This window comes from Phasianus colchicus, chromosome 14, assembly GCF_987193195.1.
Source record: "Phasianus colchicus chromosome 14, bPhaCol1.hap1.1, whole genome shotgun sequence".
Lineage (NCBI taxonomy): Eukaryota > Metazoa > Chordata > Aves > Galliformes > Phasianidae > Phasianus > Phasianus colchicus.
The window spans coordinates 2099265-2125655 of record NC_143449.1 but is presented as its reverse complement, the minus strand read 5'-3'; the positions used below and the strand labels follow the sequence as shown (position 1 = coordinate 2125655).

Below are 26391 nucleotides of genomic sequence, written 5' to 3'. Positions count from 1 at the left end.
TGGTTTGCAATTTTCCTCTTTCTTCCCAGAGAGCTCTATATGGTTATATTATGAACCTTGCTTCAAACAAACTGCTTCTGACTTTTATGATCCTTTTGTGATCTAAATGGCTATCTCATAAGATATTCCACTGCAGCTCCTTTTTCAATTGCTTTTACTGTGAAATGGCATTCTGGAGATTTCTGGGGACCATTTCACACTCTTGCGGTATTGATTTGCTAAACCTGATGATAGGTTTATACTTAAGATGCAGTCTAGTATATGAACAAAGCGTAAAGCTTATGAAGAACAGATTCAGGACTTTCAATAACCCCATCTTTTGATGGGGCTTGCCTCTTTAAAGTAGGTTAGTGTCCCACACTATATTTTTGAGTGCAGGGTGCTATATGGGCTCCGTTTCTAATTGTAGTGGCGTGTAATGCTTCCATTACACTGAACTGCAGTCACAGGAAAGCATGGGGCAGGTTAATGCTAGTAACTTGTAACTTTCCAACGTAAGGTCAGAGCAAATAGACAACGGCACCTGGGATCTGAAATGGGAAAATACACGTGAAATTGTTTCTTGAGTTCTCACTTATGAGGTTGACAGAGGATAGATTTTCTCCTGGGTACGCTAGAGAAGTGACAACAAAACTAATGTCTTTGGGCTTTGTTGTTGCAGATAATCATTTTTCTTTAAAAGGCTGATCATTGTGCACTGCCTATAGGGCTAAGGAAAAATCATCTTTGATGAAGTTACAGCATTAAAATGAGTTAGAAATATTTTTATGAAGAAAATGGGACTTAATATTTCCAGAGCCAAAACACAAACCCATGACTCTGCCTTTACTTTGGCAAATGCAATGAAATTAAGAGATGCGCCCAGGTAACTCAGCTGAAGCAGAATAAAACAATCAGGCAATCACAACTGCAGTGAGGAACACACATAGAGCAAAGAAACACCTTGCCAGAGCCCAGGAGCTGAAGTCCAGCACATTTTGTTCAGGAGAGAAAAGGGAGAAAAAATAAATGCTCTATATTTGAGCAGCATTGCACATACAACCATGTGAACACAACTTTGCTAGCGCTCCTCTAGTGCTAATGAACTTGTGTAGGAGGGTAGAAAAGGAAGACAGTGAGGTCCTGGGAGTTTCTGGAATGTAGTTAGGTCTCTGTATGCCTATATTTGGGCAAATTAAAAAGAAGAACTGAGAAATTCAGTGCAGCTGGTGGCACAGGACGAAAGGAACAGGGAATCCTTTACTCTTACCAAGATTGCTGGAGCAGTGATTAAAATATCATTTACACAATTATATATTAAAAATGGAATCAAGATGGCTACTTTCAAAAGAGAAACAAATAAACATGCTAAAGTATGCGTCCTGAACAATGCCCTGCATATATTAGACACATGGCTCTATTTCTGAAATGCATGGATGAATTCTGGACTACGTGTGTAAGTGATGATATGACTGTGTATGTCTGGTGAGTGAAGTCCAATTGCTTACTGATATCAAACAAAGGAAGAAGTTCCTCTTGCAATATCCAAAATAAAGGAAGATAACAGTGGTTATTGCTGACTAGGGTGAGCTTTTGCTTATAGAACAAGTCTTGCATGATCATTTCTAGCTTGATGTCTTACTTCTTTCTTCCTACTTTCAGCCACTTCCATTGTTTTGTTTTTGAATCTCTATCCCTCTGTGGTGTATGGTATGCACTACTCTTCTAAATGTCAGACTAGAATGAAATTTGGGATTTTCCTCAGTATAATCTTCATGTCAAAATAGAAGCATATAAAACAGAAGAACTTGCACTGCTGCAAGAACACCGACAGCAGGCAGTACTTGAAGAAATTCCTGTGCAGTGGGTTAGCAAATAGACAATCAGAGCTGCTAAGCTTTCAATTGATGGTTAGGGGTTTTGAAATGGGTTGCTGTGAGTTTTTGTTTGTTTGTTTGTTTGTGTGTGTACAGTTCTGTGCCTTGCTAAGCTGAAGCTTTACATATGTGCAAAAGAAGCTGAAAAGTTCGTACCCTCCAGGATCTTCAGACTTACATAAGGAGTCCTGCCACACATGCACCCATTTCAAGGTTTTAAAGGGTTTTTAAGTTCTGGTAAGCCATCCATTATAGATCACATAAATTGCCCAAATCATCTTCATTACTGTATTACATTTTTATTATAGATCTGGCAAGAAATATCCATCAAGACTAAAGCCTAACTTACTGCCACAGTAGTTATATGATAGACCTGGATATATTACATTATTATATATATTAACAGTCTGGGTGAGAGAATAGGAAGTATGCTTGTTAAATTAGCAAATAATTCCCATGGCATATTTGTATCTAGATGCTCCTATTTATTTGTCTGTCTGTCTGTCTGACTGACTGTCTCTCCATCTATATATCTTCAGACAGATCTATGGAAATTAGACACAGCTGGATGCAGTAGAGACAGTGGTGCACATTGGTTCTGTCACACACCTAAAACTTTCACCTTACTTTTGCCTCTCAGATCTTTTTCTTTCACCAGATTAAAATTTTCTCTGTGCTGAGATAAATGCCTTTGTGTCTGTATTTGTTGTTGTTTGTTTGTTTTTTCTTTCCCCCACAGTGTCTACAGATTATTAATCAAAGCACCTTGGGCTGTTTGTAGCTGAACATGCCTTTGCCCTGTACACATATGGGCTGTGTACACAACTACACCACTTCAGAAGGTGCATTTCACAACACAGTCAATAACATCCACTCTCTGGATAAAGGGGGACTGAACTCAAAGAAAATTTAACAAGAATTATTCTGTGATTATCTTGTGAAGTATTTTGACAACGTCTCTGAAGACTTAACCAAACATTCCCAAAGCAAATGAAGCAGATGACATTATTATTCTTCCCCCTTAACTTCATGCCCTGAGCTCCTATGAATGGAGGCACTGCCAAGGTCAGATTCCCAGTCTCAGTGAAGCTGTGGGGTCTAACAGTGAGCAAAAACTTGTCTGTGCTGGCAAAATACACTGTAAACAGCACTCTACACTGCATCAAGGAGGGACTCCACATCTGTTTTCAGAACAGCTTTACTAGGAACGATTCACTTGGAAATCCACTGTGACCACCAACCTCCAATCTTCAAACTTTGTTCAACAGCTTCTGCATTGCTAATGCCTTTGTTGGGTAAATTAAGTCTTTCTTATTTTAGGAAATCACACCAATTAGGCTTTTTAAAAATAACCAAAGAGCATAGCAAGTTTACCTTTAAGAGTAAAGAACTTTATGCAAATATGCTAGGAGGAGATTGAACAATCTAAAATATTCAGTGTTATTTTTCTATGGTATTCTAGATAAATATTCACAATACATGAGCCACTTTTCAGTGCTGGTATCAATATCAAAAGACTGGAAAATCTTAAAACACTGAAAGACCATCTGTGCATGCTAGCAACTGCCAAATCTGCAACTGTGGTTTCTTCCCTGCTAATTCCATATTTTCATGATAGATTAATGGGCACCATTTATCCAGAATAAATAAATGTGGAAGTCCCGCCTTCCCCCTTCACCGCACCTCATCATTTTACTGATTTGCACCAGACCACTGAGCACATTAATGCAAGTGAGCCGCTGTCTGGATTCAAAAATGATCACACTTGGTAGAGAAGGAACATTTGGCACTGCCAATTTCTTTACAGACTGAAAATCCTTGAAGTTGAAATAAAATATATTCAGAGAGCTCCAGACTACAAACAACACCGATAAACTGCAGAACCTGAAGGATTTCTCTTTCCTTTCACCGACTTAAATTCGACCTACGTAAGGGCAGAAAAGCACACAGATATTTTACATTCGCTACTCCTGTTTCACCAAGTGTGTTCATCTTGTTCTTTCTTTCAAGAGGCATTACAGACACAAACATTTTTTCTTTTAGCTTGCTAATTTATGCCAGTTAGTGCAAAACTACAGGATTGAGAAGAAAGTCAGATAATCAAACCTTTATGTGTGCTTTAAAAGAAAAAATTGTTCTACATACAGTCAGACTTACCCCATTTAGAATTTGCTAATCTTTCCACTTAGTAATTTGCATGCCTGCATGCACACGTATGCATTCAACAACATACATACTTCACAGTTTTAATAAGAGAGCCACATTTAGAGAGCTCTTACACTATTCAGATTGCATTGATTTCTCTAAAATTTATTACTGTAGCTGTTACCACATACCTAATAGTCTGTTTAATCTATGGAAGTTTAACTATAGGCGTCTAACACATTATCTGCCACCTCCATGATTTCTTTGTGTGTGAATGCGATGCTAATTGCAAATTTGGAATGCAAATAGTTCATAATCCTGTTAGACACATTTCTTTTAAGAGGAAGAGATTTGCTTTTACTGTATGTCCCCATTCACCTTAGCCCCAAGTTTTGCTAAGAGGAATGAGATGATAAAGCCTGTTGGGGCATTTTCTGACAGATCTTATCCCGGCTGACTTTATTATGGCATATTATGTCTAAAAAAAAACTGCTAAGGACCGGGCATTCCATTGGCAAGACGTGAGCAAGCCACATGCCACGAGAAGCCCACATGCTGCGGATTTGTAGAAACAACACAGAGGATTGCTGCTGTGCAAGATCTGACAGAGCTGTCTGTTGAAATTCTTTGCTGCTTTCTTAATAGTCCCTGTCTCCTCTCCTTGCTTGTAAGTACACATTAGGTTAAAAACAAAGCCTAGAAGATCCTCCAAGTGAAGCACAAGTCAGGAGCCATGCAGACTGTCTAATTCTAAGCGACAGAGAGAGAAGGTAGGGCAGCGTGGGTTCACACTGAGCCTGAACAACTAGCAGATTAAACATTTTGCTTATGTTTTCTACTAAGTAGTCTCCCACCTCCTAGTACACTATTGCTTCTAGTGAGGTAACTCAGCAATAAAAAGGTAGAATTAACCCAAAAGAAATGACTACAGAAATCAAGAGAAAAATGTAATCTTCTCTTCAAGATGCTTTTCTGGATCTTATTTATTTTGATAAAGACAGACAACAAGAGCTAGTCCAATTCTTTATCTGTTTCAGACAGCTTTTGAAAACTTGGACTATACCAAAAAATCTCTGCTGGATTTGTTTCCTATCTATTTTATTTTTGCATATATGAAATGACTGGTTTTGATGCAGTTTCTTTATATTTACATCAGTGTGTAAAGCAAACTCAATCAAATACGTTCATAAAGTCAATAGCATATTAAAAAGAACTTTGATTATTACTTAAGTAACAGACTCTGAATTTATTTAAGTGAAAGCTTAATGGGGCTCAGTGGGATTCAAGCAGATGATGAAGTATTTTCTGAATCAGAGTTATTTCCTAGTGACCATCTATGGCTGAAGTAACAAGAACCGAGAAGCAAGAAAAAATGTTGATAAAGTTGAAGAAATAATTTATTCAGCCTTAGAAAGATACTGACTGCACCTGCTTGTTCATGCAGAGTGTGGCAATGTCATCATTTTGAAGGGAACCACTTATTCAGTCTCTAGATCAAAATAAATAATCAAGGCCTAGAAAGGAGAAGGAAAAAAAAACACCACTAACCCAGAAGGCAGTTAAAAAAATTAAAATCTGCCAAAAAACCATGGAATTCCTCAATTATAGCTTATCCAAGATTTTATGGAGGGAAAAAGCTTGACTCCTTTGAGCCAATACTGTTTACAGTTGCTGCAGTGAAAATTCTAATTTTGTGCTCTAATGAACACAAAACGATCCATAGTCAACCTTGGCAAAACTTATAATGACTGTGTAATTGAAGTGACTTTGTCACATTAAAAAAAAATTGTTTCATAAAACTGTAGTAACTGCCAAGAAATAAAAGTATGGGAAGGGCAGTCCTGGATATGTGATACAGAGAGCTATATCGCATTTGTAGCTTGCAAATGTTGGGCTTGCAAAGCTGTGACACATTCATATGCAGTCGCTCTCCTCACAGCACGTTAAGGCTAATTGTGAATTACAGCGAGTGCCTCGCCGTGAATGCGTGACCCTGAATTTGCTATCTAAAAACAGCGCTTGTGCGGTCATGCTGTGTGCCGTCGTCATGACGGAGGGAGATGACACACAGGAAGCTGGCAGGCGAACCTCAGTGTGAGTGTGTTGTGACACACACCGAAGGGCTCTTCACTTGGCAACGTCATGGAGAAGGTGCACCAAAGAGAGAAGTGAGACCGCGGACTTTTGGGAAGAACTGAGCTTCAAGCAGCGGCATGCTTAGTAGGTTCTCCAAGGAACCAGATTTCTCCGGAGATTCCCTAACAGAGCTAACTGACTTCTGACTGTGGTGCATGAGCGTGGGCCCATGCTCTTTGTGGTGTATGTTCTGGACTGGCAGCAATTATTCTTTCCCTCATCCTCTCTCTACACACTGAACTCCCAATACAGCCCACACCTGTGTCCTCCAACAGGCACAGCACTCGGCCTCCCAGTCTTTCTGAACAGATGGGGACAGCAGAAGAAGAAGGTAAGTACCAGGAAGGGAGCAGCTCTGTGTCCACAAAGCATGTTGGTATTTAGCAGATGCTGTGTTGAAATACAGAGGGATCAATTAGAATCTGAAGTTCAAACTTCTGATGTAATTCCACTTGCACAGAACTTGGCTCTAAGTTTTGATTACAAATATGAGTGAACAAATATTTTCTATTTATTTAGCACGGCAACGGCTTCAGCAAGGAGCCAGTGTAAGTCCTGTAAAGAATGCTAATCACAAAAGCTTTTTTTTTCCTGAGTATTCCTTAATTATCTAGGGACTGGGCACCTAAATGTCTTTAGGGGAAATCAATAGATAATTCCTCCCCATTTTCACTGTGGTAAGGATTTTTCCAGAGATCAGTGTTTCAAAAGACTTTTCATGTCACTCTTTAACAACTAATCTGATTCAACATGAAGTTCCATTATGAAGAAATTGTTAAATGCGATGACACTGGTTATGGAAAATTGAAATGAAGTGAGAGGAACCTAACATCAACCCATAGGAAATTCTGCTGTCTTTGAATGACACGAGGAGCTCAGCATATCTAATCATCAAAGTAAAGCCCACTGGGAACTGCAGTTGGGTACAGCTGAACTGCAGAGGGTTGCTACTTGATTGCTAGACCCAAAAGTGCTAAGCCATATGCTGCTTATTCCTTTGTCTTGGTAGCTTACAATGATTGATACCAAGGACAACTCTCCTCTTCACTGTGAAACAACGAAGACAACAGGAATTAGGAAGGAGAGTATACAGATTATATTTTACAATCCGAATTTTTAAATCCATCAGTTCCTGGAGCTCAGTGCAGTAAATTCCCAACTGCAAATGCTTTTCCAGCTTTCTTTAGAAAAATATATTTTTTTCACCATCCTTGTGCCAGTCTCCTTGATTTTTCTTCCTTGCTCACCCGTCTCCCTGAATCAGCCTTTTCCCAGCCTTTTCCCAGCACTCCTCCCGCCGCAGCACAAAGGCACCACAAGGTCAGCGTAGGCCCTGGTCTGGGGGTGCCCCGCACGTCCCGTCTCCCGGCTGGAGGCGGAATGCACTCTGTTTACAACATGCTTGGCTTCCACTTGACAAGGCCTGGAAGCCACTGTGTATATCCAAACCTACATCCCATAGGTAGAGAGAGCACATTGCTGTCGAGATGCAGCCCGCTTCCACAATTAAAGAGCCAGCAAGCTGACAAGGCCTGATGGATGAGCCGATACTGAACACGTTACATCTGTGACGCGAGAGCTACACGGCTCACAGCAACTCGCTGCACGGCACAAAACAAAAATCAGCTCAGACGTTACACGAACCCCCGCTCCAACTATGCTAATCTCTTCTTTCATCCATGATCTTTGCAAGTGACACTGCGTTATGGTAAAATGTTCGGCACTTAAAAGAGTATCTGCAGCCTCTCTGCCACTATTAATAAAAATATTTAATGCTCTTGTTAGGAGGCGCAATTTGATTACTGAACTGTTATCCAACAAATCCTGAAAACAATTCAAAGTGAATTTCCCTAATATGTCTATTTTTCTATCCTGCCAGAAGGGCTGCTAATGAATTTGCTGCTTGAATGAACAGACAGATTGGGAACTATAACTGTGCTGGCCTGGGCAACATGGCACTGGCACCAAAAACCTATTTGTACCCATGAAAAGTTCTCTCCAGAGTATGTATCTCATCCAGAGGTGATTTTCCAATAAAATCAGCCTCGATTATTGCAAGTGCAGGAGCAATCCCTGAGGGAGTATATCAGGCAATTCAATACTAGGAAATGTTGTACTAGGCAAAATTAACCTTGTAGCAGTGTTATTTCCTTTCTTTTGTATTCATCGATCCTAAATGACTGGATTTTTTTTTCTGTTTCTCTCAAATAGCAGAAGATTTTTTTTTTTTTTTTTGTACTTATATTAAGGAAAAAAAAAAAAAAAAAAGCACCTCAAAAAAGAGGTTTGAAAGATACATGTTTTTCTTTTTATCACATATTTTACCACCAAAATAAAGGGCCGTTTGCTATGTGGCAAGCTCTTTTTGAGGAGTATATCAGCAAGGATAACAAGGAGAATACTTTGATATCAAAGAGCACCACCCTCATTCTGTCCTATCTCAACGACCTCACAAGGCAGAGGAAACCGCCTACGAGTGCTGCTCCAAAAGTAATGCCTCCTACGTTATGATGTCAGCCTATGACATCAGAGGTGAATGTGATGAGATGGAAGTAGATCCAATATTCTCCCACCAATATTCTGTTTTTGTTGTTGTGTGACAGATGGCAGTACAGGGGCAATCTGGCAGAATGCCATCTGACATGGAAGTGCAAATAAAATAAAGGTGTGCCACTGAATTCCTCCGTGTGGACGTAACAGCACCCATTGGCATTCACTGATGCTTGCTGAATGTCTAGGGAGACCAAACAGTAGGTATGAGCACAGTGGGGGGTGGGTGGTGTATTTCAGTAGTGGCGACAGCAACTGATGGTCATCTCTGCTGGTGCAGATGTTTACGAGTGTGGTATCTTGTTCATCACTGCTGAAAGTGCATCACTGATGGTAGTGACTATACTGAAAAATACTGTTTTGTAGCTGAGAATTTGCTCAGCTACAAAATCTTGTACTGTCTGCATCTGTTGTAATTTCCACAGAAATAAATAGGAGGCATTACTTTAGGAACAACCTACATTTATTACCAAAGAGGCCAAAAGCCAGAAGGACCAAGGAAACTTCATCCTCCCCTCTCACTCCAATGTAAAATTGGAAGTTCCAATGAAGCAAGGGAGCAGACAGAGGGATTCCAATGTCTAAGAGGCTTATGAGACTCAGTCAAATCCCACTGCCAGGTAGCTTTGCATTGCTCAAGAAAGCTCTCAAAGGCAGTAATCTTCATCTGGAGAATATCTATACAGTGCTAGACCCTAAGTAAATTAGATACTCATGTAAGCATGCTAAAACTACTTGCTCTCATTATTTTTCTTTCATGAGGAAAAAACTGGTATAGCAGTAAAATTCAAGAGTACATGTGATCTGGTTGGTTCCTGTGTGGGATTCAGGAATCTATTCTGAAACCAGCAGGCAAAATATTCCCATTCATGCTGGGATCAGGAGTTTTCTTTGATTTTGCTTGTATCTGTTGCTTGGTTGCAATATCTTTGCTCAGAAACACATTTTTAGAGCATTAATTTTGAAAAGATCGCAGGTAGTTAGAAAACAGCTGTTACTTACTGTGATGCCCAAGGCAAACACTTAGAATAATTGTTTGAATAAATGCTAAGTGACTTAAAGTTAATAATGAGGAAGACAAGTACAAAGCCTAAAATGACCAACAACATAGCACAATAATGGGGAGAACCTGCATCCTCCTTTGATCCACAACAAATTGGAAAAAATATTGACCTTGGCTGATTTGCAAAGAAAGAAATAAGGAAAAAAAGAGCTTTTGTTTGGTTCAAACTTTCACTTCATTTTTTTTCGAAAACCTCCAAAACCTGACCTAAATTTAACCTTGACAAACTGTGTCACAACAAAGGTGAGAAAATGTAGTTCTGAAAAGTAACAAGAGTGACCCACTTCAAGAGAAAATACATATTTTTGCCCAGCTGCAATAGTCGTAGTTTTTACACAAAAGGTCAAGTGGAATATGCACTTCTCAGTGAATAGAAAATACGCTGAAGAAAAGTTTATTCTAGCAACCCAAAGTTGTGTGGTAGCTCCTGAGCAACGAGTTTGGCTCAGGAGCTGCAGCCAGTGTGTGTGGTTGGATTCAGCATTGCTTGGTACTGATGGTGTGTGCTCAGATTTGTAAGAGATTAGATGAATGAGCTCTCAGAGTGTCCATCTCACTGTCTTGTAAGCAAACGTTGTGCTCACACAGGATGTGTGGCAATTTAACCATCTACTATAAATTATACAATCAAGTCAGAAACTTTTCACTTCAAAAACACACTGGGCTCTTTCCAGGTACCTGTTGTGGTGGGTAGCCAAAAACCTTCAGAATACAAACAATTCTATATTTCAGACTTAACCAATGTGACTCATTTGCACAATTTAAAGTTCAAACAAACTGCTAGTCAAGTGAATTATAACTTATTATCACAGGCTAGAGACTTTTAATACATTCTGTGGTTGGGACGGGACAGATTTACTGTTTTGGGCCCCGCCAGTTGTTATCATGCATCATTTCCTTAGAAATAAAAATAGCCCTACTGTGGTTATCCTTTGGACTGATAAAAATATATCTAACAAGATGTGTCAGAGGGACAAAATTCAGAAAATAAAGGTAAAATATTAAACAGAGTTATCATTTTATGTCTAAAGCACTATATCTTCCAGCTGCTGTGATGACTTTGGAATAAAGCAAAAGGTACTGCAGAAAAGAAAAAAGATCTGAAGGAGAAATTGAGCTCTGATAAAACCACATGGGTATAGCTGAATTGTCAGAGCTTTGCAAGAGTCAAAATTTACATAAAAATCAGTATTTAGGGATTAGTGTGCTATCATCAAAAAGGATTTAATATGTGCATTTCTTTGCAAACAGTTTAAGAGCGGCAGTTTTATAATCCATTTCCAACACTAACCTTTAACTTGTAAGAGTAAAATAATCCCTCGCAACATTTCTAGAGTTCACATTTTGCTGAGCTCCCTAAATAAAACTCTCTGGAAACCGATGTGTTTGGTTTTCATAGTGATACTCCAAGTGCCAACCCCACTGGAAGCACTGCGTGCCTGTACAGATGCAACCATGTGGGCCAGCTTTCAGAACCAGTGGTAATTTGAGTTTGGCCAATTCTCTGAGTGCTGGTGTAATAAACTGATCTGATAGACCGAACTCTGCAACTGTGTGGATGCCTAAGTGGACAGACTAGGAGGATCAGGGACTAAAGAACATTGTCTATAATTGCCTGTAAGCAGGCTTTTTCCTGGATTTCTGCTGGGGATTTGAGGGCTTTCACATGCTAGACTTAAAGTATTAAAACATAAATATGAATGGATTTCTTTGAGAAATGAATGTGGGCAGGCAGTTTAGGCCCCGTGTTGTAATGGATTTTTAGAACTAATTCAATTGGTGCTGGCTGATTTAGTAGTTAGACAGATATGGACTAAGGAACGTTTATAAGCAGAGACTAACAGGTGATGGCTGTAAATTGCCTGGGAGTTTCACTGAAAATGAGATTTATAGCAAGTTTTGACTTTTTGTTTATTTGACTGTGGTTTGATTTCAAGTTTTTTAGCAAATGTCCTTTAGATTCATCTACTCATATACACATGCCTGCATAAATAAGGCTATGTAGATACACATGCACATATATACATATGCATATGTATATACTCCCACACATAAATGGGAGTTTTTTTCAACCTACACAACCTTTTTTTTTTTTTTTTTTTTCTGCAGCAGAAATTACTGAGCATGAGTACCAGTGGCACACCACCACCTTTGTTGGTTACAAGTGCCTGATCTGACCAGCAAAAACAAACCTTCAGACCTAGCCCAGTGGCCTGCACATCTGACAACAGGAGCAAAAGATCTGTTTATGGTTACCACTATTATAGCATATATTAACTGACCCTTGGAGTCTGACCTGTTTGCCCTCCTGCATATTGAGTCAATAAGAGAATCCTCTGGCTCTGCATGACTTGCTTAGACCTTAGACCTTCCATGCAAGTCTACCCAGGAAGGGAAAAACAAGGTGCCTTTCCAGCTGGTAAAATAAAGGTTTTTGTTTTTAAATGCAAACAGTAGAAATAGTCATTCCTATTCCATTTATAATGAAGGATGAAAAGGCCACAAAAAATACCACTGTGCTTTGCAAATGAGAGGTCAATTGAAATGTCAAGATATCAGTAGTTAATGGGTTGCAATTCCAACAATGGCTGGGACAGAAAATTGTACCACATCAAGTCTGATGGCCTTCTGAAAGGATGAATTTTATGGCAAGAAAAAACAACAACCACCAAAAGTCTTTCTGGTTGTTAACAAACATGTGGCTGGTCTTGTCAGTGATAGAAAACAAATATATTTCAAAAATATAAAAAGCAGTAAGATTTTAACATAAGCTATAATCCTAAAAGATAAATCTGGTAGTCATGAAGTCTACAACAAATTTAAACATGTGCAGGTGTTTGGGGGAAATGGCAACGCTTTCTATTGAAGATTTTAAAGCTCTGCAATAGAAGAGAGGATAAAGGACACTCAAGGAAGCCAGAGTTTTCTTTCCCAAAGCAAGAAGTCAATTTGAATATTCTATAGTTCTACAGAAGTTCATGGAGTACAAGAGCTGCACTAAAAAATATTCATTTTTTATTAAAAAAAAAATTATATATATATATATATATTAAAAAATTACTTAATTCTGCTGTGCTGGATGAAACCAGGGTTTTAACTAAATCTTTCTTTCAACTGACTGCATTTTCCCAAGGAGTCCCTGTGGTCATTTTCATAAAGTACTGCAATCTGAAGCTTTGGAGCCAGGCTACATCCAGTTGTCAGTCAGAAGAGCAGCACCCTACAAAGAACTCATCTCTCCAGTGTGGAAAAGAATAAAACGAAACCAGTTATCTTCCTAACCACTGCCTCTGTCTGACTGGCTGCCTCAAAGGCTTCCTTTCCCAATTGCAAAGAGATTTGCCTTTGGTTGCTTTAACTCACTGGTGGACTCACACTCTTAGAGGGAAAACAGCATTATTAATAGTGGCTTTTGAGTAGGAAAACTCCTTGGTCTACATAGCAGAGATACATCGTATCATGAATGAGAAATAGCAAGTAATCTTTTGTTCTTTTGCATAACATAGCTACTTGTGTGGATTCCTGTGAACGTATGAGGAAAAGGGTTTTAAACAAACAAAATACAGTATTTTTTCAAGCACTGTAGTGTTCAATGCCACAGGATGTTGTGGGGGCAAAAGGTATAAACAGATTTTAAATGAGATTTTGCATGGAGAATAAGTGCATTGGTAACTTCTAAACACGGGATGTGAGGTCATGGAAGTGTGAACTGTTGTGCACAGGAAAATGGGAGATCTTCTGCTTTGAAGGTTGCTTCTCTAATTTCTGTCCTTTCCCCACATTCTGTCACTGGCAGTAATAAAGTACCGAGCTAGCAGACCTTCAGACTACATTAATGTACAGGCTGCCAAGCAAAGTCTATTTGTACGTGAAAGCAAGGCTTAACCCTGACTGTACTCAGATCTGATGGGATCCTGCAGCTTGACCCACTGAGCCAAGGGACAAATGATTTGGTCAGCTCAACACAGATATGATGCCTTTTGGCTCCTAGGCTGATACAGGCTTTCATTGCCTACCTAGGTCTGGAAAAAAGCCTGAGAACTGTGATCATCAGCTGGATTTCAGAACAAGGCTGCTATTGAATTTTAATGAGAATCCAAATCACAGAGTATATAATAGATTATTTCCTCTGGATATGTCGTAATTGAAAACAATTTCTCATGTAACAGCTCTTTAGAAATCAGAAAGTGTCCACAGGGTAAACTTGGTTAAGTAATGTTACTTCTTTCAGACTGAGGGATGAAACAGCATGATAAGGACTAGCAAGTAAGAAAGTATGTAGGACTTTGCATACAAGAAATCCCTCCTCTGCTACTGTCTGTCAATATAAATATGGACAAAGTCTGTGATGGACAGCAAGTGCTCCTTTTACAACAGAGGAAGAGTATAAAGTAAGTTAAGGTTAATAGAAACTGCAGTTATAGGGTGTCTCTGATGCCACATATGGACAGAAGAGGGTCTTACACTTTTGGAGAAGTAATTGCATTATTTTCACCAAAAAAAAGTCAGTTCAGCAGGCGCAGAGACTTCTCAGCTACTTTCTGTGTGCTTCTTGATAGTAGTCGTATGTTAGATGAGGCTACCAATATTAAGATACACCAATATATTAAGTTGAGTTCCTCTGCATGTGTTGTGTCTTCTTGCCGTGCTATAAACAACACAGAACTTAGATCATGCCTTCTGAAGAAGTCAAATGCCACCTGCATTCCTCTGACCTTCAGGAAGTTTGTATAACTGATATGAACTAAATGAACTGAATCTAAGCACCTACAAACTCTTGGATAGTAAGAAATCAGCTGCATAACTGCCTAATTGAACTGTAGAAGAAAAACTTCCTTGGTTTTCCTTTTCCCCTCCTGAAGTGTTAAGCAATGGAAGGATTCTTGCTTGATCGCCGAGGATCGCCGCTTCGGAGCTGTTTCAGCCAGAGCCGCAGCGGCTGATCGCGAAGAACACGTGGATCTCGATCGGTTCCCTCTTCCGGGGGTCCCCGAGACAACAGAGAAGCCCGGCAGATCTCGCGAGAGCGGCTGACGCAGCGGGGGCGTTGCCAGGGCAACGCCTTGAAAAAACCTCCGGGACGCGTCGCTGCCCACCAGGGCGGAGAGGAGAGGCGTTATCACTGTGAGGTAAGTGGCAGGTGCGGGGTCACCCATTAACGACCTGGTAAGGGGGCGAGGGCAGGGCCAGCACTATCAGCAGCAGGGTAGGGCTTATCGGTCACGCCCTGTTAAGGCTATTCTAGTTGTGCTAATTAGTCTTCAGGTTCTCCATGGCTCCACCCCGGCGGAAGGCTACTGTCTCTAAAAATAATGTGGGGACCCAGACAGAGGCCCCCTGCACATGTAAAAGAAAGACTGCCAAGAAGAATGCAGAGGTGCAGACTGAGGTCCCAAAACAACATGCTAGTGTGCAGGTCACTGGCTGTGATGAGTGCCAGAGCCTGGCCCTTGCAGTGCCAGGCGATGGAGGCAGCACTTGTGTAAGATGTGACCAGCTAAAGGACTTACTTTGCCTTGTGGTCAACCTGAAGGAGGAGGTGGAGAGGCTAAGGACCATAAAGGAATGTGAGAGGGAGATTGATTGGTGGTGCCAGTCCCTATCAGCCCAGAGATCTTGGCACACAGCTGAGGCTCTGCGTGGAGCGTGTCACTCCCTGCCGCCTTGCAAACAGGTAGTAGAGGGGAACCGGCAGGTAGACTGTGTTCCTGCTGCAGTGCAAGGCAATTTGAGAGCAGAGCAAGGCAATCTAAGGGAGGAGGAGGAGTGGAAAAGGATACCAGCTCGGCGAAGCGGGCGTCCTCCATCCCGACCATCCTCGGCTCCCCAGGTGCCTCTGCAAAATAGGTTTGAGGCCCTGAATCTCGAGGGAGAGGTGAGTGAGGGGGTGGAGGGAGGTCCACCTGTAAGGTTGCCTCGGGCGAAGCGGTCGACCCCACACCTCAAGACTGCCTCCGCCCGGAAGGACAGAAGGGTGGTTGTCATAGGTGACTCCCTGCTGAGAGGAACGGAAGGCCCTATATGTCGGCCTGACCCTACCCGTAGGGAGGTGTGCTGCCTCCCTGGGGCAAGGGTCAGGGACATTGCTAGGAAACTTCCTGGTCTGATTGGCCCTTCTGATTATTACCCATTATTGATAGTTCAGGCTGGCAGCGATGAAGTCGCTGAGAGAAGCCTGAGGTCTATCAAGGAAGACTTCAGAGGACTGGGGCGGGTAGTTGAAGGAACGGGTGTGCAGGTGGTTTTTTCTTCCCTACCTTCAGTGGCAGGGAAGGATACAGAGAGCATCCAAAAAACCCGCCTCATAAATAAATGGCTAAGAAGTTGGTGCAAGCACAGGAACTTCGGTTTTTTTGACCACGGGGCAATTTACTCTGCGCCTGGCATGATGGCTGCAGATGGAAGTAGCCTGTCTCCAAGGGGTAAGAGGATCCTAGCCCAGGAACTGGCAGGGCTCATTGAAAGGTGTTTAAACTAGGTATGAAGGGGGAAGGGGACAGAATGAGGGCCACTGGGATTGAGCGGGTAGTTCGTGGCTCAAAATGGAGTTCGATGGGTGAAAAGGGTGGAGTTCAAAGGGATGGAGAGAGGCAGGGGGGTGCTGCTTCCCTAAAGTGTCTATACACTAATGCGCGCAGCATGGGAAATAAACAGGAAGAGTTGGAGATCTGTGTGCGGTCGCAAGGCCATGATCTCATTGCGATCACGGAGACGTGGTGGGACAGCTCGCATGACTGGAATGTTGTCATGGAGGGCTATGTGCTTTTTAGGAAAGATCGGCTGGTGAGGCGGGGTGGTGGAGTTGCTCTTTATGTGAGAGAGCAGCTAGAATGTATTGAACTCCACCTGGGGGAGGGTGATGTAGCAGTGGAGAGCTTGTGGGTGAGAATCAAGGGGCAGGCTGGTATGGGTGACACCGTTGTGGGTGTGTACTACAGGCCCCCTGATCAGGAAGAGGAGGTTGACGAGGCCTTCCACAAGCAACTGAAAGTAGCGTCACAATCCCAGGCACTAGTGCTTATGGGGGACTTCAATTATCCAGATATTTGCTGGAAAAGCAACGTGGCCAGGCACGCGCGGTCCAGACGGTTCCTGCAATGTGTCGAAGACAACTTTCTGATGCAGATGGTGGAGGAACCAACGAGGGGAGGGGTGTTACTGGACCTTATTCTCACAAATAAGGACGGGTTTGTTAAGGAAGTAAAAGTTGGGGGTAGCTTGGGTTGTAGTGACCACGAGATGGTGGAGTTCAAGATCTTGAGTGGAAGGTGCAAAGCAAAAAGTAGGATTGCTACCCTGGACTTTAGGAGAGCCAACTTTGATCTCTTCCGGGACCTACTTGGAGCTATCCCGTGGGCTAGGGTGTTAGAAGGTAAGGGGGCCTGTGAGAGCTGGTTGGCATTTAAACAGCTCTTCTTCCAAGCCCAGGATCGGTGCGTCCCTGTGAGCAAGAAATCAGGAAAGGGTGGCAGGAGACCTGTGTGGATGAGCAAGGAGCTCATGCACAAACTCAAAGGGAAAAAGAAGGTCCATGAAATGTGGAAAAAGGGTCTGACCACTCGGGAAGAATATAGAAATGTTGTCAGGGCCTGCAGGGATGCGACGAGGAAGGCTAAAGCCCACCTGGAATTGAATCTAGCAAAGGTGGTAAAGGATAATAAAAAAGGTTTTTTTAAGTATGTTAACAGTAAAAGGAAGACTAGGGAGAATGTAGGTCCCCTACTAAGTGAGGGGGGTGTTCTGGTAACGGGGGATGCTGAGAAGGCGGAGATACTGAACGCCTTCTTTGCTTCTGTCTTCAGTGAAAAAGCTCCCCCTCGGGAATCCCAGGCCCTGGTGGTTAGTGAGAAGGTCTGGGGAATGGAAGACTTCCCTTTAGTCAGGGAAGAGGCGGTCCGAGAGCGCCTAGGCAACACCAATGTTCATAAATCCATGGGACCCGATGGGGTGCATCCACGGGTGCTGAGGGAGCTGGCAGAGGTGATTGCTGAACCGCTCTCTATCATCTTTGAGAGGTCTTGGAGAATGGGGGAGGTGCCTGAAGACTGGAGGATAGCCAATGTCACTCCAGTCTTCAAAAAGGGCAAGAAGGAAGATCCAGGTAATTACAGGCCAGTCAGCCTCACCTCTGTCCCTGGAAAGGTGATGGAACAGATTGTGCTGGATGCCATCTCCAGACAACTGGAAGAAAAGGAGGTTATCAGGAGTAGTCAGCACGGGTTCACCAGGGGGAGGTCGTGCTTGACCAACCTGGTAGCCTTCTATGATGTTGTCACTGGCTGGGTGGATGGGGGGAGAGCAGTGGATGTAGTCTACCTTGATTTCAGCAAGGCATTTGACACTGTCTCCCACGACATCCTTATAACGAAGCTGAGGAAGTGCGGGATAGATGAGTGGACAGTGAGGTGGGTTGAGAACTGGCTGACTGGCAGAGCGCAGAGGGTTGTCATTGGCGGTGCAGAGTCTGGTTGGAGACCTGTAACCAGCGGTGTTCCCCAGGGGTCGGTGCTGGGACCGGTCCTGTTCAACATCTTCATCAATGACCTTGATGAGGGGGTAGTGGCCACCCTCAGCAAGTTTGCTGATGATACGAAGTTGGGAGGATTGGCTGACACGCCCGAAGGCTGTGCTGCCATTCAGCGAGACCTGGACAGGCTGGAGAGCTGGGCAGTAAGGAACCAGATGAAGTTTAACAAAAGCAAGTGTAGAGTCTTGCACCTAGGGAGGAATAATTCCATGCACCGGTACAGGTTGGGGGATGACCTGCTGGAGAGGAGCTCTGTGGAGAGGGACCTGGGTGTCCTGGTGGACGACAGGTTGGCCATGAGCCAGCAGTGTGCCCTTGTGGCCAAAAAGGCCAATGGTATTCTGGGGTGCATTAAAAGGAGCGTGGCCAGCAGGTCGAGGGAGGTTATCCTCCCCCTCTACTCTGCCCTGGTAAGGCCTCATCTGGAGTACTGTGTCCAGTTCTGGGCTCCCCAGTACAAAAAAGACAGGGATCTCTTGGAAAGAGTCCAGCGGAGAGCCACAAAGATGGTGAAGGGCCTGGAGCGTCTCCCCTATGAGGAAAGGCTAAGTGAGCTGGGTCTGTTTAGCCTTGAGAAGAGAAGACTGAGAGGGGACCTGATCCAGGTCTATAAATATCTAAGGTGTGGGGGGCAGAGTGGCGAGGCCAGACTCTTTTCAGCAGTGTGCAGAGACAGGACAAGGGGAAATGGCCAGAAGCTGGAGCATAGGAAGTTCCGCACCAATGTGCGCAAGAACTTCTTTACGGTGAGGGTGACGGAGCACTGGAACAGGCTGCCCAGGGAGGTTGTGGAGTCTCCTTCTCTGGAGATATTCAAGACCGCCTGGATGCCTATCTGTGCGACCTGGTGTAGGGATCCTGCTTTGGCAGGGGGGTTGGACTCGATGATCTCTGGAGGTCCCTTCCAACCCCTACGATTCTGTGATTCTGTGATTCTGTGATTCAACAAAATAAATAGTAAGCAAGCTTCCCCTTATACACAAAACCTGCAATATTAATTAGAGGGCAAGATGTACGAGGAGCATCTGAGCTCCCATGGTTTGTTCAGTCCAGAGAAGAGGAGGCTGAGGAGAGGCCCCATGGCAGCTTGCAGCTCCTCACAGGGGAGTGGAGTGGCAGCACTGACACAGAATCACAGAACATCTTGGTCTGGAAGAGACCTCAGAGATCATCCAGTTCCAACCATCTGCCATGGGCAGGACAGCCAACCACTAAATCAGGTACCAGATCAGGGCCCAGGGCCCATTCAGCCCAACCTTGAACACCTCCAAGAATGGTGAGCCCACAGATTATCCGGGTAGCAGTGCCAGGGTCTCACCACTCTCTCAGTGCAAATTTACTCCCTGGCAACTAACTTAAATCTCCCCTCTTTTAGTTTAAAACCATTCTCCCTTTTTCAATCACTATCTACCCATGTAAAAAGTTGATTTGCCTCCTGCTTTAAGTACCTCCCTTAAAGTAGTGGGAGGCTGCAATGAGGTCTCCCTGGAGCCTTCTTCAGGATGAACAAGCCCATCTCCCTCAGCCTATTCTTAGGTGCTCCAGCCCTCTGAGCATCTCCATTACCCCAGATCTCTGCTCTCATGTGACAGCAAAAGGACCCAAGGGAAGTGTACAGAGCTGTGTCAGATGAGGTTCAGGCTGGGTGTTAAGAAAAAGTTCTTCACCAGGAGGTGGTTGGGCTTGGAACAGGTTGGGCTTGGGTCACAGCCCCAAGCTGCTGGAATTCAGGGAGAATTTAGATACGGGTTTCAGAGATAAGGTTTGGATTTTGGGTGGTCCTGTGTGGAGCCAGGAATTGGATCTAATAACCAAGAAACAAAAGCAAATAGACTATTGCTACAAAAATCTTTGTTGTGTTCCTTAACTAGCATGCTAAACAGTGGGACTATTAAGACACAACTAGGGATATTATGAAAACAACAGTCTTTGAAAGGGAATGATTTCTGATTCCAGGTTTGGGAAATAAGAACTATGTCAGAGCAACATAAAAACAAGGAAGTTTTTAATGCTAATGACAACAGATAATATTTTTTTAATATATTTATATGCATATATATATATAGTAACAGATGTCAAATGCGGCTAGATTCAACCCAACTTATTAGTGCATGGCTTTTAGCCAAAAGCAATTCACATTTGCAGAAGTGTACTATCACATATGTCTTAACAACAGAAATGTGTTTTGAAAAATGTATGTGGTAAGTCACATATGGCAGAAGGAATCTGTACAGCTTTCAATCCTTATGACAATGGAAGCTACCAACTTTATTTTGCATAGCTGAAGAACATTAAAAATCAAGCAAAATTCTCTTTGACATTTCAGAGCTGCAAAAGCAACAGCACTAAAAGCTAGATATGCTTGAGGTATACTTAGGCTGTGCTGTTTGTATACCAGGGCTGCTCCGGAAGTAATATTTCCTATGTTATGATGTTAGCTCATGACATCAGAGACAGATGTTGGTGGAACAACAGAAGAGGCTGAACCCTATCCAGCAATATTCCTTTGCATTTTGTTTCTGTGTAACAGATGGCAACAAAGGGGCAGACTGACAAAATGGTGTCTAACATGGAACAGTGTAGGGTGTCACTGAATTCCTCCATGAGGAAAAAAGTGGCACCCTCTGGCATTCATTGACACTTTGCTGAATGTTGGTGGAAATCGAACAGTGGATGTGAGCACAGTGAGGGGTCAGTTGTCTGTTTCAGCAAAGACAAGAGTGATCACTTGTGCAGATGTCTACAAGCATGGCCTGCAGGCTCTTGTTCATTTCTGGCAAAAATGCACAGCTAGTGGTGGTCACCGTGCTGAAAAATAGCGCTCTGTAATTGGGAATTTTCTCTATCAAGTAGTGTTATTGTACTCTTTTCATCTCTTGTGTTTTCATGAAAATAAATGAGAGGCATTACATTCAGGTAGGTAAAAGATGCATGTTTGAAGCGTACAGTGTAAGGTGGATAAGGAATTGGTTGGACGGTTGCAGCAAGAGGGTTGTGACCAAGAGCTCCTATGTCCAGGTAGAGCATGGTCATAGCTGGTGTCTCCATCTTTGGAGTGGTGCTCTTTAACATTTTTATCAATGACACAGATAATGGGATTGAATGCACCCCTAGCAGGTTTGCTGGTAACACCAAGCTGAGTGGTGTAGTTGACAGAACAGAAGAAAGGCATCCAGAGTAACCTGGACAGGCTCAAAAAGTGGGTGCATGTGAACCTAACGAGGTTCAACAAGGCCAAGTGCAAGGTGTGGCACTTGGGTTGGGACAATCCCAGATATAAGCAAAGACTGGGAGAACTACTTGAGAGCAGTCCTGTGAAGAAAAACTTGGGTGTCCTAGTGGACAAAAAGATGGACAGGAAGCCACCAGCGTGCCCTTGTAGCCTGGAAGGTAAACAGTATTCTGGACTGCACCAACAGAGGGTTAGAGAGGTGATTGTTCCCCTCTACTCTGCTCTTGTGAGGCCCCATCTGGAATACTGCGTCCAGGTCTGGAGCCCCCAGTACAAGAAAGACAGGGAGCTGTTGGAGAGGGTCCAGAGGAGGGCCACGAAGATGATCAGGGGACTGGAGCACCTCCCCTATGAGGACAGGCTGAAAGAGCTAGGCTTGTTCAGCCTGGAGAAAAGAAGGCTGCGGGGTGACCTCATTGCAGCCTTTCAGTACCTAAAGGGAGCCTACAAACAGGAGGGGAATCAACTCTTTGAAAGGGTGAGTGACAGCAGGACAAGGGGAAATGGTTTTAAGCTGAGGGAAGGGAGATTTAGGTTGGACGTCAGGGAGAAATTCTTTACGGAGAGAGTGGTGAGGTGCTGGAACAGGCTGCCCAGGGAGGCTGTGGATGCCCCGTCCCTGGAGGTGTTCAAGGCCAGATTGGATGGGGCCCTGGGCAGTCTGGTCTAGCATTAGGTGGAATGGTTGGTGGCCCTGCGTGTGGCAGGGGGGTTGGAGATTCATGATCCTTGAGGTCCCTTCCAACCCTGGCCATTCTGTGATTCTGTGATGTGATGATGTAATTGTCCCTCTCTACTCTGCCCTCATGAGCACTAGGTACAGGTCTGGGGCCCTCAGTTCTGGAAAGAACAGGTGCAGAGGAACCATATAGATGCTCAGAAGGCTGGAACACCACTCCTACAAAGAAAGGCGAAGGGAGATGGGCTGGTTTCACCTAGCGAAGAGAAGGCTCAGGGAAGATCTCATTGAACCTTAAAGGGAGTTTATAAGCAGGAGGGAAATCAACTTTTTACACTGCTAGGTAGCAATAGAAAAAGAGCAAACCCAAACCATTCTGTGATTCTGTGATCCTATGACTTTCAGAGCAACCTATGTAAATGTAATCTATGTCTACAACTGCTATTTTAGTGATACTATTTTTGCTTTTGCCCTTAGAGGTAATATTTTAGCATAAAATTGTAATTGCATACAGGTAACTTAAATAGTTACATTTCACTGAAAAATGAGGCAGATTTATCAGCTGTTCATTATACAGACTGTAATTAATATGTATAATGGATTCCCTAGGGTACTAATTGAAGCTGCAACCATGAATATAGTCAGAGAGAAGTTAAACAATCAGTTGGGGGAAAAAGATGTGGTGAAATATGCACATGTACATGGAAAGAGTGAGACTGTCCATCTGGCCTTCTTCCATTTCAAAATATTACTCTTATTTAAGGCCCACAAAATAATTATTTGACCTAAATCCCCCACTTCCATATACCCAAATCTTTTTTACAGAGTAATTGGGCATCAGTATCACACATATGCTATTTAATGACCGCAAAGCTCAGTATCTTTGTCTCACTTGGGGAAACTCAATTTAGTTGAGACATTCCTGAGAATTTGACCCAAAATATTAAAAAAGTGAATTAACGAGAAATGACTGTTTTGGAGTTGTTCCTCAGGACTCTCATCACCTTACAGCTCCTGGATTCTCTAGAAGATGAACTGAAATCACAGCTCATTTCATACTTTCTATTAAACAAACCACCAGGTAACAATGACTTTAATTCAGCTTGCACTGAATTTGAACTAGCCCTACAGGCAAGAAAGGTCCCTTGTCACATTAAAAGTTTAATGTGCAACCAAGTCCCCACTGGATCCTATTTCTAATTTTTATCAGATTAAATGAAACATAAAGAGTGAGAGATTTATGATTATCTTGCATCTTGTCTAATCACTCCAAGGAGTGTTCATACACATTTTGCATTCACTTTATAAGGTATAAATGACTATACATGATGGAAACCCAGTGAGAGGTCAAATTGTATTCTTTTGCCATGTGTGCTAAAACACAATGATTTGCAAGTTCTGTCAGTGCGTGTTCTTACAAATACTAAACCACTCTAGTCCAAAACCTGCATGAGAAGCAAACTACAATGAAAACAAGAACATTTATTCTGTCTCTAACCGGAATATACAGTTACTGGGATTTAGTTAAACTGCAATGATCACCTACTGAAGCTAAAAATCTGTGTTTTACTGGTGCAGGAAAGCCCATTAAGATTGGAACATTTGTTATTTAAAGAGAATCACTGATGTTGGTAGCTTTAACTGAAAATGCCTTTTCTCAAAGAGCTAGGACATCTATAAAGCAACTTTCTTAATTCAATAATAAACGGTTGAGTGTTGCTGCTAGTGCCCTAAGATTTAAGAACTTCTCATGAAATGCCCTGGAAATTGCTCCCTGGTAGCTTGCTCATACTTCATAGAGACCAACTGTAAAGAGCAGAAACATACAGCTGTGTGTGGTGTGAGAAAGACACACATACTGAGTGAGAGAGCTCTTAATCAACAGGATGGCAAAGCCTTGATACACAGGTGCAAAATATTCCCATGTGTCTAGAAATCATTTGGCATATTCCTAGTTACTTCCCTCCTGTCAGACCTTCTCAAGGATTGCAATTAAAAATCATAATCTTTTTAGCATGTACAAAACTCCCCAAGGCTAGGAGCACTATGTATTGAGTATGACTGTGATATTTTTTGGCAGCTATTCATAGACAACACATTAATTTATGGAAACTGGATGAATCTTGGGTAGTGCAATCATTAGAGACACATGAGAAATCAAAAGCTTTCCTCAACAATACTGACCTTCTAATAGCTATTATTAGGGACAATCTGAATTCCATTTTCTCTTTTACTGCCCTCCTTGCTGTGTGGCTTTTTAGTGATTGTACACAAGAAGTTCATTCAAGTTACATTTTCCAATAGATAAAAGAATAACTTACTTTACAGGAATGTTTCTCAATTTTGTCTTTTCAGCAGCCTGTAAACAGAAGAGGGGAGGGGGAGACAAACAATTACACAACACAACTAAGCACAACCAACCTGCACCCAAGTGCTGGCTACTGGATGCTCTTCAGAAGAGCACACTGGCACCTGGCCATGGCCAGGGCAAAGGGAACGTGTCTTCAGTAGCTGGCCCCTTTCAGGGAGATAATGCTAAAGGTCTTAAACACTTCTGCCCAAGTCTGTGATACGAGTGTGCCTTGTTTGCTTTTAATGGCTATCATTGTTGAGGAACATTACTTCACTTCCCACTCTCAGTCTGGCCTCCTTTGTCACAACCTATCTGCCCATACCCAGAACAGGAACAACAACAGGAAAAATTAAAGGGAAGAACAGACTCTTTTTCCAAAACAGTTTTTATTTGCCAACAACAGAAAGGGCAAGGGATGACCAAATGTTCAGATCAATTTCCTCTTGTGAAACCTTTGAGAAAACACACTCAAATCATCTAAATGAGTAAATCTTTGGCCCTCTCAGCCTGCACCACCTCAGACATAGAGCCTGGTTCCAGTTTATTGCTGAACCCATTGATCTGTGTACAGTTCATTTATCATTCATGAAAAGAGCCAGTGATCTTCACAGTATATTAGAAGAAACAACTCAGATCATCTGTCAACGGCCCTCTTATTTCTGTTTCCCTCTCCATGGGGATTTCATCTTCTTCGATTTTTCTTGAATTAAAATGTTGCTAAGCAACACAGCTAGGAGCACTGATGGCAGAGCCATGCCAGTCTATCACACTGGTTAAGTGGCTCAAGATTTTAGTGGAGGATTTTAGGGTGTTTTTTTTTTTTAATATTTCTGTAACATAATTATGTAATCTAAACCAACCTTGCATCTCCTCTCTATTTTTCAGAATAGGTAAATAACATTTTGCCACGCACTGTTCCCTGACATTTGTCAGCAGTGTAGCACAGAGTTTAGTTAACACACTTCACTGACCACAAGTCAGGTGGTTAACCATAAATTTTTTTAATGTCCTTAAGCAATTACAATCTCTGTTGACAAGCACTCAACAGATAACAATTCCAAACATACATGAACAAGCAAACAGTCTTGGCAAGGCATACAACAATTAACATGCAAAAAGGGGGAGAGGTGAGAGTGGGATGTGTTCTTTCAGTTTTCCATGAATTACCAAGTAATGGAGTCTGCTGATTCCCCTAAGGCATGGTATTAGACAGAATTCCTTGAGAGAAGGCTGTAACCAATATTCCCAGGCAAGAAGGGAGATTTCTAGATATTGTTAGGGAGCATAACATGACCCGATGTTTGCTGGTTTCAGTCCAGCTGAGAGGAGATCCCACTCGGTGGAGGTCCCTGTGCTGTTTTATACTCCACTGGAGTCTGGTCTCTGCTGATATTGTTACTTAATCGCTACAGCGCACGCTGCTTCTGCTAAATGGGGTTAGTCTGATAAGCTGTGCTAGGCTTGCCTCATGGATGAGGAAGGAAAGCCTCCCCTGGGTCCTATAGGAGGTAGTTGTACTTCTTTATTTAAGCTTAGAGGCGCGAAACCATATCTGTGAGTGTCGTTCTGTGGTTCTGTTTCACCACAGCATTGCTTTGTTTTGTATAATCAAGCCATGCATTTGCCAATAATCCACCAAGTTGGAGGCCAGGCTCTTGACATTAGCTAGGCTGTGACTGGGAGGGCAGAATCAAGTTCCCGAACGATGCAACCACCACAGGCCTTGCACCATGAAAATGAACAGGAAGACTAGGCAGAAAACTGCTTCCCGACCTTCTCCTGGTCCTGTTTTTCCTCCTTGCACCCAATTATGCTTTTCCCTTTCTTCAGCACACCTTTTCAGGAGAATC

The 26391-nt window shown here is 42.7% G+C and overlaps 1 protein-coding gene across 5 annotated transcripts in view; it reads right to left on the bottom strand.

The window, feature by feature from the left end:
- The window catches only part of AFF2 (ALF transcription elongation factor 2), a 346941-nt gene that overhangs the window by 58075 nt on the left and 262475 nt on the right, over positions 1 to 26391 (bottom strand). For all 5 annotated transcript variants that reach the window (XM_090150571.1, XM_031602672.2, XM_090150573.1 and 2 more), the window contains one exon: positions 24510 to 24547. In XM_090150571.1, coding sequence (XP_090006697.1) covers positions 24510 to 24547 — 38 coding nt within the window. The remainder of the gene's footprint in view (positions 1 to 24509; positions 24548 to 26391) is intronic.